The 17,098-nt window shown below is 40.0% G+C and overlaps 1 protein-coding gene across 1 annotated transcript; it reads right to left on the bottom strand.

The window, feature by feature from the left end:
* Positions 1-1,392: 1,392 nt before the first annotated feature.
* LOC309977082 (sulfotransferase 2A1-like) lies at positions 1,393-16,325 on the bottom strand (the record flags this gene model as incomplete). Its single annotated transcript, XM_082863006.1, has 4 exons — positions 1,393-1,505; positions 15,011-15,046; positions 15,142-15,219; positions 16,298-16,325. The coding sequence occupies 4 exons, from the start codon at positions 16,323-16,325 to the stop codon at positions 1,393-1,395; spliced, it is 255 nt and encodes an 84-aa protein (XP_082719132.1).
* Positions 16,326-17,098: the final 773 nt, after the last annotated feature.

Genomic DNA, 17,098 nt, shown 5'->3' with positions numbered 1-17,098 from the left:
GCTTTTTGCGTTAGTGGCACTTTTCAAAAGGCACCTAATTCCACAGTCCTAAGAGTTACTGTTCCCCCTGTAACAATCACATTCCAGAGATTCTGCACATGACAGATCAGCCCTTTCCACCTGTATCCCAACACAGTAGTGAAAACCTTAGCAGGGGACTTCCCTGGCGGTCCAGTGGTTAGGACTCCGCGCTTCCACTGCAGGGGGCACGTGTTCGATCCCTGGTCAGGGAAGTAAGATCCTGCATGCCGTGTGGTGCGCCAAAAAACACAAACAAACAAAAAGCCCTTAGGATTTGCCCTGGGATAATATGCCAGGGTCTGTCTGTATGTTCCCCTCTGCTAGTATTGGGGTCCTCATTGTTGTCTGGCTGGTAAGTGATCGATTCCAGAATCCCATCTTCACAGTTTTATTCCTAGGATGGCTTCTGGGGTTAAGTTTCTTGAGTTGGGTTTCTTAGAAACAGCTTGAAATGGGTGCTTTTGTATAAATGATTCAATGAATGAGTGTGCTCTGAAAAGGAGTGAGGCCAGCACAACACGGCAGGGGTGAGTGGTGGGTCTTGGGGAAGAAGCCAAACACAGATGTGGTTTGTTCTCGTCCCCCAGAGAGCTTGACAACAAAGCACACCACGAATCTGCTCCTTTCCTAGCGCAAGGTGTTAGTCTTTAATATTTATCTCTGCAAGTCATTTGCTGGGTGCCGTTTGTTTTTCGGGAAGCCTAATCTTCCAGGAAAGATGTCTCTCGTTTTGCTCAAAGCAATGTTGCAGATAAGAGGGCACCTGCAAGCCCTCAGCAGGCTCCCTCACAGCGGCTGGAGCATAAGTGCGTCGGTGTGGTGATCTGAACAAGGTATCCCCTACAGAAACGTACACACTAAATTCTGAGTAGTTACCAATTATGAGATGCCAAAGATACAGAGGGAAGATATGATTGGGGAATGGCTACAGAAGAAGAGGTAAGTATATTAATACATGTAATGTTCTGTGGTGGACTTTCATATACTCACCAATATGGGAAAGTATTCACTTTTATTTTTTAACAGGTTAGAATTCATATGAGGTTTAAAATATTGTTTTCTTTCTTATTCTGTGTGTTTGAAATATTATATAACTTTTTGAAGCTGGCATGGCTTACAGTTAATAAGGAACATGATTCTTTTGTGTGTGTGTGTGCATGTATGTGTGTTCCATTAAAACTTCATTTATGGCACTGAAATTTAACTATTATATGACTTCCACCTATTATGAAATAGTATTCTTAGAACATGGTTATTTTCAATGAACCACATATTGAATTGTAGGATTAAAATTTGCTTCCTATGAGCGTGCTCGAACACAAGAACATCAGGAAATTCAGCATTTATATCTGATCCAGGAATATAAGGCCATTATTCCCATGGGAATAGGTCTTGAGCGAGCCCAGCCATCTTCTCCTGGTATATTTTATCAAAGGCTTCACTCTGGGCCACTGTAAAGTGACTTTTCCAGTCCCCAATGATTCCTGTCAAATATACAAAAAAATAAGTCCAGATCAGGTTTATAAATAAGGTCTCAAGACTTCACTTGAGCGTCTTCTGTGTCTGTCACCACTGCCAATCTGTCACGAACACTGAACTGGAAATTGCAAGGCAATATAACCGAGTGGTTAAAAGTTTCTTGTCCAGAGTCCGACGGCCACTGGTTTTTGGTAGTATATTTGAGTCTCCAGTTTGCAATCTGTTTATATTGTGAGGTTTGAATAATCACAGAAGGCAACCACAACAGTAATAACACCTAACCTACATGAAGTAATTTCTCATATGCCAGGCATTGTGTTAGGATATTACATGTATACCTCATTTAACCAGCAACACATTTCTTTAGGACAGTGGAGGTTCTTTTCTCCCACACTGCTCTTACCCTGGGTCGTGTAGGTAGATATGGTGTACTTGTGATTGATTGCTACCCCCAAATCATGCCTTCTCTTTCCTTTCTTTTTATTTTATTTTTTATTTTTAGATGTGGACCATTTTTTAAAAGTCTTTATTGAATTTGTTACAATATTACTTCTGTTTTACGTTTTGGTTTTTTGGCCACGAGGCATGTGGGATCTTAGATCCCCAGCCAGGGATCGAACCTGCACCCCCTGCATTGGAAGGCGAAGTCTTACCCACTGGACCGCCAGGGAAGTCCCTTTCCTTTTATTTTTTTTTTAATTTTTAATTTATTTATTTATTTATTTATTTATTTATTTTGCGGTACGCGGGCCTCTCACTGTTGTGGCCTCTCCCGTTGCGGAGCACAGGCTCCGGACGCGCAGGCCCAGCAGCCATGGCTCACGGGCCCAGCCGCTCCGCGGCATGTGGGATCCTCCCGGACCGGGGCACGAACCCGTGTCCCCTGCATCGGCAGGCGGACTCTCAACCACTGCGCCACCAGGGAAGCCCCTCCTTTTATTTTTAACTCTCCACCCTTGAATATCACCGCAAACAGCACTACCCAGTGTTTTGTACCTTGCAGTTTTTTTCTACCTCGAATGCTCTTCCCTTGGGTAACCGAGCAAACAGTCACATGTCATCTTTTCCTTGAGGTCTCCCCAGCCCCACTCTTGTATACTGCAGGTTGAAAATGGAAACTACCCACTACATGCCATCAACACCCTCATTCCTTCTGTGTAGTGAACATCTTTGGTCTTTAGTAATAGGGTCTCAACAGAAGGTTTGGCCTGGAGCTAAGTCACATGTCTTTCCCCTCATTTTTCTTTCCCCAGGGTTTCCATTTGCCAGCTCCTTTTGGTGGAATAGATATTCCCATTGTCAATACTTGTAAAGGGAGGGTCGCTCCATGGGGCGAGGGACCACACCAGTGTTGTGAGCCGGAACTCTAACAAGAAAATGTGAGGGTGCTCTACACAACAACCAACACCTAGGACATGAGTGGGGACAGGGAAATACATTATTCATAGGCAGGGCTTCATCTTCACAAGTTTTCTTTAGGACCTTATAAATATCCCAAATCATTCCTTAAACTCTCCAAGTCAGGTGCCACTTTTGTGATTTTATAGACTCAAATATTTTCCTCGCCCCATATCTTAGTTTATCCACAGAAGCAGAGGAATTCTCTGTCCATTTCTTCCAGGTCCTAAAATTAGAAATGCTCAGGCATAAAAAAAGAATGAAATTCTGCCACTTGCAACAACATGGATGGACTTGGAGGTATTATGCTCAGTGAAATAAGCCAGACAGAGAAAGACAAACACTGTATTTTATCACTTATGTGTGGAATCTAAAAAATAATACAAATGAATGGATATAACAAAACAGAAACAGACTCACAGATATAGAGAACAAACTAGTGGTTACCAGTGGAGAGAGGAAAGGGGGGAGGGGCAAGATAAGAGTAGGGGATTAAGAGGTACAAACTACTATGTATAAAATAAATAAGCAACAAGGATATATTGTACAGAACAGGGAATGTAGCCATTGTTTTGTAATAATGTTAAATGCAGTATAATCTATAAAAATACTGACTCACTATGCTGCACCTGCAACTAATCACCTGCAACTAATATTGTAAATCAAATATACTTCAGTTTTAAAAACTGCTCTCTTACCTTTTCTCATGAAACCTTTGCTTTGATCCATAAAGATATCAGGTGATCGGGAATAATTGCTATTGTATTATCTCTCACGGTCTTGAAGGATGCATTCTTGAGGACTGCATTCAGTTCTTCTGGGCTCAGCTTCTTGCCCAAGAAGTGGCTGAGCGTCTCTACACTAGCTTGTATGTCCTAGGATGAGAACCACAGAGAGTGAAAAGAAAATGACAATCGGGAAAAAGAGAGCAAACAGAGACAGCAGAGAGTGATGACCAGGCGGAGACAGAAAATAAGCGAAAGCAGGAAGAGGATGAGCTCGTCATGCTCGTCTGGAAATGTGCAGTCCAAGTGTGGGACAGAGGAGTGTTTATAAGAGACAGTCTATTTATTTTTTACTTTACTTTTATTTATTTATTTATTTACTTACTTACTTACTTACTTATTTATTTTTGGCTGCGTTGGGTCTTCGTTGCTGCGCGCAGGCTTCTCATTGCAGTAGCCTCTTTTTGTTGCGGAGAACGGGCTCTAGGCTCATGGGCTTCAGTAGTTGTGGCTCAGGGAAGTCCTGAGACAGTTTATTTAAAGTAACGTTGGCCACGGGCTTCCCTGGTGGTGCAGTGGTTAAGAATCCGCCTGCCCATGCAGGGGACACAGGTTCAAGCCCTGGTCCGGGAAGATCCCACATGCCGCGGAGCAACTAAGCCTGTGAGCCACAGCTACTGAGCCTGCGCTCTAGAGCCCACGAGCCACGACTACTGCGCCCATGTGCCACAGCTACTGAAGCCTGCGTGCCTAGAGCCCATGCTCTACAACAGGAGAAGTCATTGCAACGAGACGCACATGCACCACAATGCAGAGTAGCCCCCGCTCACCGCAACTAGAGAAAGCCCACACGCAGCAACGAAGAGCCAATGCAGCCAAAATGAAATTAATTAAAAAAAAATTTACGTCGGCCGCTTTCTCTGGAGGTCAGCCAATGCTTCCTATGAATACTGACATATTCAATTCCTATCAGTCGGTCTGGGAATATGTAAATACTTTTGCCTCTATCCTGACCCTGCCAAGCCCCATCTGCCTTCCATACCCACCGGACACTGCCCCTGGGTTCCCAGATTGCTTCAGATTTTTGCCATGAAACCGTTGATAGCCCTTAGTATGTTACTAAACTCTTTGTCAGTGCCTGCATTAAATGTTGTAAAAAGAAATAAATGAGAAAATTGAAGAAAGAATGTGTACAACCTAAGGAGGTCAAAGAAGAAATGACCCCTCTTGATTTCCTCCCAGGGATAAGATCCGATTGAAAGGGTAGAATAGAAATATTAAAGAATGGATGAGAGAGTGGCATGGACTTATATATACTACCAAATGTAAAATAGATAGCTAGTGGGAAGCAGCCGCATAGCACAGGGAGATCAGCTCGGTGCTTTGTGTCCACCTAGAGGGGTGGAATAGGGAGGGTGGGAGGGAGACGCAAGAGGGAGGAGATATGGGGATATATGTATATGAATAGCTGATTCACTTTGTTATACAGCAGAAACTAACACACTATTGTAAAGCAATTATACTCCAATAAAGATGTTAAAAAATTAATTAATTAAATTAAATTGAAAGAATGGATGGAAGATAGACAGCCATGAAATGGAGCTAGAGAGAATGGTTACCTGTTGCAGCTCCTCATACGATATCACCAGGATATTCTCTTTTCCTTTCATCTGCAGCCAGTTGTGAACATGGTCAAACCACGATCCATACAGCACTGCAAGAGAAGCGGAGGCAGAAGTACCTGGTTCACTCTCGTGGACCCCACCGCCCCGGGAATGCTGCCCGCTTGATGCACACCCTATGTGTCTGATGAGCAAGTGAGCAGGGCGGGAGGAATCCTTGTCCTTTCCTCTTCGTTGACGTGAGAAATAGAATTTCTGCCTTTACTGCCTGGATGGCCACCAGGTGGTGCCATATACAATGCAGTATTTAAGATGGGCATCTAGGGCTTCCCTGGTGGCGCAGTGGTTGAGAGTCCATTTGCCAATGCGCCGAACACGGGTTCGTGCCCCGGTCCGGGAAAACCCCACGTGCCGCAGAGCGGCTGGGCCCGTGAGCCATGGCCGCTGAGCCTGTGCGTCCGGAGTCTGTGCTTAAGATGGGCATCTATTTAAAATGGGTAACCAACAAACAAGGACCCAGTATAGCACAGAGAACACTGCTCAATATTATGCAACAACCTAAATGGAAAAAGAATTTGAAAAAGAATAGATACGTGTGTATGTATAACTGAATCACTTTCCTGTACACCTGAAACTATCACAACATTGTTAATCAACTGTACTCCAACATAAAATAAAAAGTTAAAAAAAATAATGTGTCACATCTACCTGTGATGAGATTTTTGAACTGGAAAGAGAATTCAGTTAGCAAATGAAAGAGCTAATTTTAAACTCCTTCTAATTTGGACTCCATGTCTTTGTTCTTTCTGCTATGAATACAGTTTCTTTCCCCTATACCAGAAACACATGTCTTTTGTATGTCCTTCACCCATCCCAAACCTTTGGAACAGCACATAGTGTGGAAAAAAAATTTTTTTTTCCTTTCACAATGTGCATTTGAGGAGTCGTAGGTCAAATGATCCTGTCACTTAGACATTGTTGAATAAGGCATTAGACACATGCAAACCTGTGTCTCTTCCCCTGAGATTTTTGGTCTTCATATCAAGAGTAAACTTTCCAGAGGAAAAAAAAAAGAGCAAACTTTCTGTCTCTCCTTGTATAACTGCACAATACTATATAAGTTCCCCAATTCAGGAATGGTCAGCTCTCTTTCATATCATGCGAACCAAACTAGCAGAAACCTATGTTGAGACAAAAAAAAAAAGAAAAAAAAATTTCATATTCTTTTCCATTTTGGTTTTTTACAAAATATTAAACATAATTCCCTGTGCTATACAGTAGGACCTTGTTGTTTATTTATTTTATACATAGTAGTTGTATCTGCTAATCCCAAACTCCTAATTTATCCCCCCAACTTTCCCCTTTGGTAACCATAAGTTTGCTTTCTATGTCTGTGAGTCTATTTTTGTTTTGTAAATAAGTTCATTTGTATCATATTTTAGATTCTACATATAAGTGATATCATATGGTATTTGTCTTTCTCTGTCTGGCTTACTTCACTTAGTATGATCATCTCTAGGTCCACCCATGTTGCTGCAAATGGCATTATTTCATTCTTTTTTATGGCTGAGTAGTATTTCATCGTGTGTGTGTGTGTGTGTGTGTGTGTGTGTGTGTGTCACATTTTTTTTGTTCAGAAGATGAAAATTTCAAGGAGAAAGGTGCAGAGATATAAGATCTTCTGTTTAATCCCATGGTTCCAGCTATTCCTACAGAAATATAGCTCGTTGAATTCTTATGTTGGATTCACTGAGACGTGCTTGAATTATTTAACCTGTTTAATTATAATTGCTTGGACTTCCCTGGTGGTCCAGTGGCTAAGACTCCATGCTCCCAATGGAGGGGACCTGGGTTCCATCCCTGGTCAGGGAGCTAGATCCCACATGCCGCAACTAAGATTTCCAATGCCGCAAATAAAAAGAACCCGCATGCCACAACTAAGACCCGGCGCAGCCAAATAAATAAATAAATAAATATTTAATTATAATTGCTTGATCTGTTTTTTATGTTTAAGGTTGTTTGCAACTAAGGGTTTGGTATAATTAAATAGGAGAGATAGTTGTGTTTGACATAATTAGATGATAAACTCCAAGAAGTTAAAAAAACAAAAGGCAAGATTTTTCTCTACCTTGCAATAAAGACACCTAATTTTTTCTTACAAGTGTGGAGCAGGTTTCAGCACAGTCTCAATTATTACACTCCCAATCCAATAGGGAAATTGAGGCTCCTAGAAGTTAGGTCCTCCTTCTGCTGAAAAAACAGCTAGTAAAATGTTGAACATTCACTGTCTGCACACGGACACTGGGAACTGTTTTTTTGTTTGTTTGATTTTTGTTTTTTGTTTTTTTTTTGGCCGTGCAGCTTGTGGGATCTTAGTTCCCCGACCAAGGATCGAACCCGTACCCACTGCAGTGGAAGCACAGAGTCCTAACCACTGGACCACCAGGGAAGTCCCCACTGGGACCTCTTAAAGGAGGGCATTTCATCCAGGAACGTCCAAGATTATGGCCAGGAGGAGCATGTTTGTGACAGGAAAAATTGTAGTAGTTAAAAATATGTTTCCTCTGTGGCTCTACAAGGGAATCAAATAGGATTCCAGAGCATTGGACAAGCTGACACAACCGAAACAGGTGTTTAAATTTTTTTGGCATTAAAGCCTTTTAAAAATATCTTTGATGGAAATCCAGATCCAAACTTTTAGAGTTTTCTTCAGAAATAATATTTTTTTTAATCAAAATATTGCATAAGTTAAATTCCAAGCTCTTGGGAATTCCCTGGCGGTCCAGTGGTTAGGTCTCCACACTTTCACTGCTGTGAGCGCGGGGTCAATCCCTGGTCGGGGAACTAAGATCCCACAAGCTATGTAGAGCAGCCAAAAAAAAAAAACCAAGCTCTTTAATACAATATTTAAGGTTGTCTCTGATGGTGACCAGGCAGATATTAGTTGCTTCTTTTATATATATCTTTATTGGAGTATAATTGCTTTACAATGTTGCATTAGTTTCTGATGTACAACAAATTGAATCAGCTATATGTATACATACATCTCCATAACCCTTCCGTCTTGAGCCTCCCTCCCACCCTCCCTATCCCACCCCTCTAGGTGGTCACAAAGCATCGAGCTGATTTCCCTGTGCTATGTGGCTGCTTCCCACTAGCTATCTATTTTACATTTGGTAGTGTATATATGTCCATGCCACACTCTCACTTCGTCCCAGCTTACCCTTCCCTCTCCCTGTGTCCTCAAGTCCGTTCTCTATGTCTGAGTCTTTATTCCTGTCCTGCCCCTGGGTTCTTCAGAACCTTTTTTTTTTTTAGTTTCCATATATATGTGTTAGCATACAGTATTTGTTTTTCTCTTTCTGACTTACTTCACTCTGTATGACAGACTCTAGGTCCATCCACCTCATTTAGTTGCTTCTTTCTTATCGCACCCAACTCTCCAAATTTTGCCAAACTCTTCTCTCCTCATGCCCTTTCCTGTATTTGTCCTCCGTCGTTGTTCATTGGTAGCCTACGCTACAAACTTTTCTCCACATCTCAATTTTTAAAATAGTTAGCAGTGGATTCTAGAGGTCACTCTGTAATAGAATGGCAACATTCCATTTTTTTTAAGTTGAGTAGCATTTCATTATATATTTGGTGGCAACTTTATTTTTTGCTATTACAAATAAGGATAATTTGAATAGTCTAGTAAATCCATCTTCTGCTTCTCCCCACCGCAACTTTTATTTTGTATTTTTGCTAGTGTATTTTTTTCCACTGGAGAAAGGGGAGTTAAACATGAATGTGTAAATGCTAGAATGTTAGAATTTGCAAGATGACCCTACATGGGTTAGTACTGTTATCCATGCCACCAGCAACATATGAGCGCGTTGGTCTACCCAGAGTCTCACTGCCACAGCGTGAGTCAAATGTTTTGAATGCTAGCTGGGCTAGAGCAGAATGATAGCCACACAAAAGTGTCCACAGCCTGATCCCCAAGTCTCTGCATACGTTACTTTTCATGACAAAATGGACTTTGAAGATGCAATTAAATTCAGGACCTTCAAAGGGAGAGGTTATCTTGGATTATCCAGGTAGAAACAACGTAATCACAGGTCCTTATGTGAGAGCGGAAAGAGTGTCAGAATCAGAGAAGGAGATGTGATGACAGCAGAGTGTGGAAAGGATGTGGTCCACGTGCCAAGAAATGTGGGCAGCCTCTAAAAGCTGGAAAAGGCAAGAAGTGACTTCTCTCCTTGAGCCTCAAGAACAGAATGTAACCACACCTGCACATTAGTTTTAGCCCATACGGCATATTTTGGATTTCTGAACTCCAGAATGTAAGATACCTTTTTGTTTTATTTATTTATTTTATTTTAGGCCACGTCAGGTGGCTTGTGGGATCCTAGTTCCCTGACCAGGGATTGAACCCGGGCCCTCAGCAGTGAAAGTCCTAACCACTGGACCACCAGGGAATTCCCAATTTTCTGTTGTTTTAAAGCATTAGATTTGTGGTAATTTGTTACAGCAATGAGAGGAAAGGCATACACTTTCCACTACGACAGATGAGAAACTGTATATCATTGTAGTTTGAATTCATACTTCTCTTATTTTGAGTGTGGTGAATTATCTTTTTATATGTTTATTATATTTAGAAAAAATTGGGGAGAACACAAAGCACATTCGCTAAGATTTCTGTTGTTAACAGGAGGGACTACAGATTTAGCGACATCTAGGTTTCGATTACAATGTGGTTGTTTAAATCATGGGACAGTAAGACCTGGGGATGAGACGCAGAAGCTTCCCCATTCCACCTGGAGTCCACATTTTGAGTCAAACTCACCATTTCCTTGAAGGAACCATTCCGAATATTCTTCAAATGATTCCGGCTCTCTGATAATCTTTACCATTTTCCAGAAATGATAACCGGAAGTAATAACATCTCTGGGATTTCTCATTACATAAATATGCTTAAATTTAAAAAAAAGAGAAAATGAGAATAAATGTATCCATTTCCCTTGCTCCACTCTTCACAAATGGAGAAAATGCCAACGCCCATTAAAGTGTTTGGCCACAATTTAGTCTTTAATTCATTTATTTAACAAAATATATTTAGAACCCACAATGTGCCAGACATTTAGTTAGATTCTATAGAAGGAGCAGTGTATAATATATGGATTGTTTCTGCCTTTAAGAACCTTATGATACATGGAATGATGGTCTTTAAAGTTTTGAGAGGCAGATGATGTTATTACATTTTGAAGAAGTCTGACTTTTATTGCCCTATTCACTGCTATTCCTGGAATTTCATGTTCCAGGCCTCACTATCTTTTCCTAGGAATTTCTACGATATCAGTATTTCCCAGGTACTAATCAGACAGATGTGAATGGCCAACTGTATATAAGGGTTCGTTTATAATACTCAAAATGATGGCATGAATAAACTCATGCTGCTGTAGATGGTGAAACCTCAAGAGGAAACAAACTTTCAGGGTTCTCAAAACAAACTTTAGAAAAAAAAAGGAACTAGTTTTATGTCAGTAAACCTGGGCTAGGACATGCTGGATCAAGTGTTATATCAGGTCATTTCCAATTCGGATCATTGCTTTACTCCACTGCGGTCATAATCTGAGCTGGGTATCACTTATATGTGGAATCTAAAATATGACACAATTGACACAAATGTTTAAAATCAAATGTCAAATCTAAAATATGACACAAACACACAAATGTTTCTCTTCTGTTCTTATTTACAGAACAGAAACAGACTCACAGACATAGAAAACGGTTACCAAAGAGGAAGGCGGGGAGGGATAAATTAGGGGTATGGGATTAGCAAAGACAAACTACTATATATAAAATAGATAAACAACAATAAGCGGATTCTTAATCTACTTATTATATTTCTTAAAATAGATATAATTCATTGAGTATGCATTAGGCTCTGATCTAAGCTAGGCTGTCAGTAAAAAATGTGGTCGCTACGGAAACTGACAAATTTTTTCTGTTATTGGTCTTTTTTCAAATGATCTATACATTCCTTTCGGATGTGGCTTGAGGTCATCTTAATCATCACATTCCTCCCAGCCCTTAGCACAGATGAATAAATCCTGCTGGTTTAAGCACACAAAAATGGAGCTTCAACGACGTTGCACTATTTGTTCATAGACAAAATCTGGAGAACTGAGGTTCAAACCAGAATTTTCTGGCATAAAGTCATAATCATTTTACAGAGTGTGGTCTTGGACTATTTTTTTTGGTTTGTTTTCCTGTTTCATGTATTCTTTCATTCATTCAATATGTTCTTTCTTTATTATTTTATTTTACTTAGGTATAATTGACATACAACATTATGTTTGTTTCAGGGGTAAAGCATAATGGTTCCAAATGATGACCACAATAAGTCTAGTTATCACCGGTCACCAGACATAGTTACAGAATTATTTTTCTCTGGTGATGAGAATGCTTAAGATTTACTCTTTCAGCAACTTTCAAATATGCAGTGCAGCATTATTAACTATTGTCACCAGGCTGTACATCACATCCCCATAATTTATTTATTTTATAACTAGAAGGTTGTACCTTTTGACCTCCTTTACCCATTTTGCCCACCACCCACCCTCCACCTCTGGCAACTACCAATCTGTTCTCTGTATCTATGAGCTTTTTTTTTTTTTAATTTTGGATTCCACATATAAATGAGATCAAGTGGTATTTCTCTTTCTCTATCTGACTTATTTCACTAAGCATGAATGTCCTCAAGGTCTATCCATGTTGTCACAAATGGCTTGATTTCATTCTTTTTCATGGCTGAGTAATATTCCACTGTGCAGTTGACCCTTGAACAACATAGGGGTTGGGGGTACTACCCCCTACACGGTGGAAAACCCAAGTACTGCTATCTCTGCTTCAAAAGCAAAGGAACTGATACTCACCCAAGGGCAGGAAGTGGAAACAGTTTGGATAGAATCAGGACTCAAACACTAATTCTTTTGATTCCACATATTGTGCTCTCTAATCGAACAGAAACATTTCCCCACACTTAGTTAATTTAAAAAGCAATAAAATGGGGCTTCCCTGGTAGTGCAGTGGTTGAGAATCCGCCTGTCAATGCAGGGGACACAGGTTCGATCCCTGGTCCGGGAAGATAACACGTGCCGCAGAGCAACTAAGCCTGTGCACCACAACTACTGAGCCTGCACTCTAGAGCCCACGAGCCACAACTACTGAGCCTGCATGTCACAACTACTGAAGCCCATGCTCCTAGAGCCCATGCTCAGCAACAAGAGAACCCACCACAATGAGAAGCCCGCGTACCGCAACGAAGAGTAGCCTCCGCTCACCGCAACTAGAGAAAGCCTGTGCACAGCAACGAAGACCCAACGCAGCCAAAAATAAATAAATTAAATAAATAAATTTATTAAAAAATAAAAAGCAACAAAATGAAAATACAGTACTATATTTATTGAAAAAAATCTTTGTATAAATGAAACTCACAGTTCAAACTCATGTTGTTCAAAGGTCAACTGTATGTATGTATGTATATATACATATATATATATATATATATATCACATCTTATTTATCCATTCATCCATCAGTGGATACTTATGTTGCTTCCACATCTTGGTAATCATAAATAAGGCTGCATTGAACATGGAGGCACATCTATCTTTTCAAATTAGTGTTTTCGTTTTCTTTAGATAAATACCCAGAAGTGGAATTGCTGGATCTAATGGTGGTTCTATTTTTAATTTTTTGATGAACCTCCATGCTGTTTTCCATACTGGTTGCATCAATTTACATGCCCACCGTCCAATATTTTCTTAAATCTCTATATTGTTTTAAGCATTCTGGTAGGTTGGTGTAAAATGGTAAAAAAAAAAAAAAAAGTTACAAAATAAACCTGGTCTTCATAATCATGGTGATCACAGTAAAATAAATATACCTGACAATATACAAGCAAACAAATAGAAACATGGTACAATATTAATATTATGAAAGACACTGTGATGTTAGAATATTTTGATCATACTTCCACTACCACATCACATACGATTGTTTGAGGGAGTTTCATACATTTTTTCTTTCTTCCTATTATGTATTTATTTATTTTTGGTTGCACAGCAAAGTAATTCATATATATATATATATATATATATATATATATATATATATATATACACTTTTTCAGATTCTTTTCCATTATAGGTTATTACAATATATTGCGTATAGTTCCCTGTGCTATACAGTAGGGCCTTATTGTTTATCTGTTTTACATACAGCCGTGTGTATCTGTTAATCCCAAATTCCTAATTCATCCTCCCCTTTCCCCTTTGGTAACCACAAGTTTGTTTTCTATGTCTGAGAGTGTATTTCTGTTTTGTAAATAAGTTCGGTTTCACACAGTTTTGATAATACCTTCGGTGTCACGTTTTAAACTATAATCTAAGATGAGTGAAGATGCACATTTACAGCACAGGGTCACTCAATGTTAGGGTCCTCCTTTAGAGGTCCTGAACTTATGCCTCAGAGGTCTGTGGATCTATTAAGTGGGAAAGACATGCCCTAAATGATTTCACGATTAGAAAAACCCAGTGGGATTTCAAACATGTGTTCCAATCCTACATTTCTTCTGAAATACAGATGCTGATTTACAGTTGAGACACCTCCCATATGGTCATATCGATGTTGGGTACGTAGGGGTTGGGGGTGCAGCCAGGGTTTATTTAATTAAGGACCGAGTATTCTCAGTTTATTTAATTAAGTTTATTTAATTAAGTTTATTAATTAAGTTTATTAATTAAGTTTATTAATTAAGTTTATTAATTAAGTTTATTTAATTAAGTTTATTTAATTAAGGACCGAGCAGCAGCAGGGAGATTGTCTGGTGTGTGCCACCATAGCTTGCAACAAGCTTTTCTAATACGCTCACTTCACTGAATCACATGTTTTAAAATTTATTTTTTTAATCGAAGTATAGTTAATTTACAATGCTGTGTTAGTTTCAAGTGTATAGCAAAGTGATTCAGTTATACATACATGTATTTCTATTTTTTTCAGCTTCTTTTCCCTTATAGGTTATTACAAAATATTGAGTATCATTCCCTGTGCTATACTTGTTGTTTACTTATTTTATATATAGTAGTGGGTAACTGGTAATCCCAAACTCCTAATTTATCTCCCCCACCCCCACCCCTTTGGTAACCATAAGTTGGTTTTCTATGTCTGTGAGTCTATTTCTGTTTTCTAAGTAAGTTCATTTCATTTGTGTCATTTTTTAAGATTCCACAAATAAGTGATATCATATAACGTCTGTCTTTGTCTGACTTAACTTCACTTAGTATGATCATCTCTAGTTCCATCCATGTTGCTGCAAATGGCATGATTTCATTCTTTTTTTGGCTGAGTAATATTCCACTGTATATATGTACAACATCTTTTTTTTTTTTTTTTTTTGCTGTACACGGGCCTCTCACTGTTGTGGCCTCCCCCGTTGTGGAGCACAGGCTCCAGACGCACCGGCTCAGCGGCCATGGCTCATGAGCCCAGCCGCTCCGCGGCATGTGGGATCTTCCCGGACCGGGGCATGAACCCGTGTCCCCTGCATTGGCAGGCGGGCTCTCAACCACAGCGCCACCAGGGAAGCCCTGTACCACATCTTCTTTATCCATTCACCTGTCGATGGACCTGAGTCACATTTTAACTCTGTCCCTAAAACACAGGCCTTCAGGATAACCAAAGAAGTGACCCAAACTGACCTTGCATTCATTAACTCACCTTGGCCTTGGAACTGAAGAATGACCTGGGGAACAACTGAATGGGGAGATGGGAGACGTAGAATCATGGGTCTTTCTGATCCTTTATACATTGAAGCCCAGCTTTAGTTTCTAACCACATTGAATGCTCACTGCTGACAACAGATTGGACCCAGGCAGGATCCCCCTTGTTGCAGATCAGGTTGACGATCTCAGTCATCCACAAGGTTCCTGCACAAGGAAAAGGAGAGTGTTACCCACTTCAGCCTGATAATTAACCGCACCACCACATCTTACAGACACTGTGTTATTTCAGCCATGAAGCCCCTGCCCATAACTCCAACGGATGCTTTCATTTCTCACCTTACTCTTTCCCTTTCTTAAAAAAATATTTATTGACATAGCTTATTTTAAATTTTTCATTATTTTGAAAAGGAGTTAACTATAATAAAATTACTACAGCTCAGAAAATAAAGTTTTAATTTTTGTATGCAGAATTTCTCAAAATGTAGAATGCAAAATAGCTTCTATGGGAATAATCTAGGAATCTTATGTATCTATATATCATCTTACTGTTTCCCTTAAATGTATCTCACTGATTCTTCATTCTTTTTTATTTTTGAGCAGAGTTAGCTCTTTATTGTATTCTTGTTTTTATTAACAAAAGACAACAGATTGATCATAAGGGGATCAGTTCTTTTTAGATATGCATTTTTTTGTTATTTTATTTTGCAAATGGTTTAAATCAGGGCTCAGCAACCTTTTCCTATGTTGGAGTATAGTTGATTTACAATGTTGTGTTAGTTTCAGGTGTACAGCAAAGTGAATCAGTTATACATACACATATATCCACTTTTTTTAGGTTCTTTCCCCATATAGGCCATTAGAGTATTAAGTAGAGTTCCCTGTGCTATACAGTAGGTCCTTATTAGTTATCTATTTTATATATAGTATCGTATGTATGTCAATAGGTAAGCATTTTAAAGCTTCGAGCAGTAGATGTCCAAATTTGGATTAATTGTTAAATCTTTGAGGGAGAAGACAAAGTAAAGGATTACTTTTTATCCATTTGGAGGTATTGGAGTAATTTTTTTTAAAAATCAGAAGAATGAAGCAGCATCTAGCAGTTGGGTGGGAAAGAAGGCTCCCAGTTGCTAAGGAGTGTAAGAGAAGACCTTGCCCTCATTTCCCCTTTCCCTGTTCTCACCATACTCTTTTTGGCTACCACTAAGCTCACCAAAAAGAGAAGCTCCCTTTTCACTGCTCTCCAGGCTCCTGGGTGTTGAGGTCACTCATGCTCCAGGCTCACCCTGAAAGTCATGCTTGCTCTTGCCCATATGTCCCACCCCCAATATTATCTGTCTCCTTCCACTTGATAGAAGTGTGCGTCTGCATTCTTCAAAGACTCTGCTAATGAGAACCTGCTATATAGCACAGGTAACTCTACTCAGTGGTCTGTGGTGACCTAAATGGGAAGGAAATCCAAAAAAGAGGGGAAATATGTATACGCATAGCTGATTGACTTTGCCGTACCATAGAAACTAACACAACATTGTAAAGCAACTATACTCCAATAAAAATTCATTAAAAAAAAAGAAAGACTCTGTCCCTTGGACTCCCCTGAGACCATCTCCACCTTTTCCCTACTACTCTTTTTTTAAGTTGTTTTTTTTTTTGCGGTACGCGGGCCTCTCATTGTTGTGGCCTCGCGCAGGCTCAGCGGCCATGGCTCACTGGCCCAGCCGATCCGTCCGGACTGGGGCACGAACCCGTGTCCCCTGCATCGGCAGGCGGACTCTCAACCACTGCGCCACCAGGGAAGCCCGCCCAGTATCTCTTTCTCTGAGTTTTTCTTCCAGTCACTTTCTTTGTCACACCAAATCCCAAGACACATTTTGAGCTTTGCTTACTGTGCTAAAAATCACAGGACATTATTACAATTCCAAAATCTCTGCAAAATATGTTTATGTAACAGCAAAGGGCACAGGGAGATTGAAAAGAATCAGGAATAGTGGACATGCTTGGAATTCCCAATAAGAAAGAGGTTTCTCTCTCTCTGTCTCTGGTAACATATGTTACCAAAGGGTAGAAGTTGGGGGTGGGCCGAGGG

This window comes from Leucopleurus acutus, assembly GCF_964270905.1.
Source record: "Leucopleurus acutus genome assembly, chromosome: 20".
NCBI classification, from domain to species: domain Eukaryota; kingdom Metazoa; phylum Chordata; class Mammalia; order Artiodactyla; family Delphinidae; genus Leucopleurus; species Leucopleurus acutus.
This window is presented reverse-complemented; position numbering and strand designations above follow the sequence as displayed.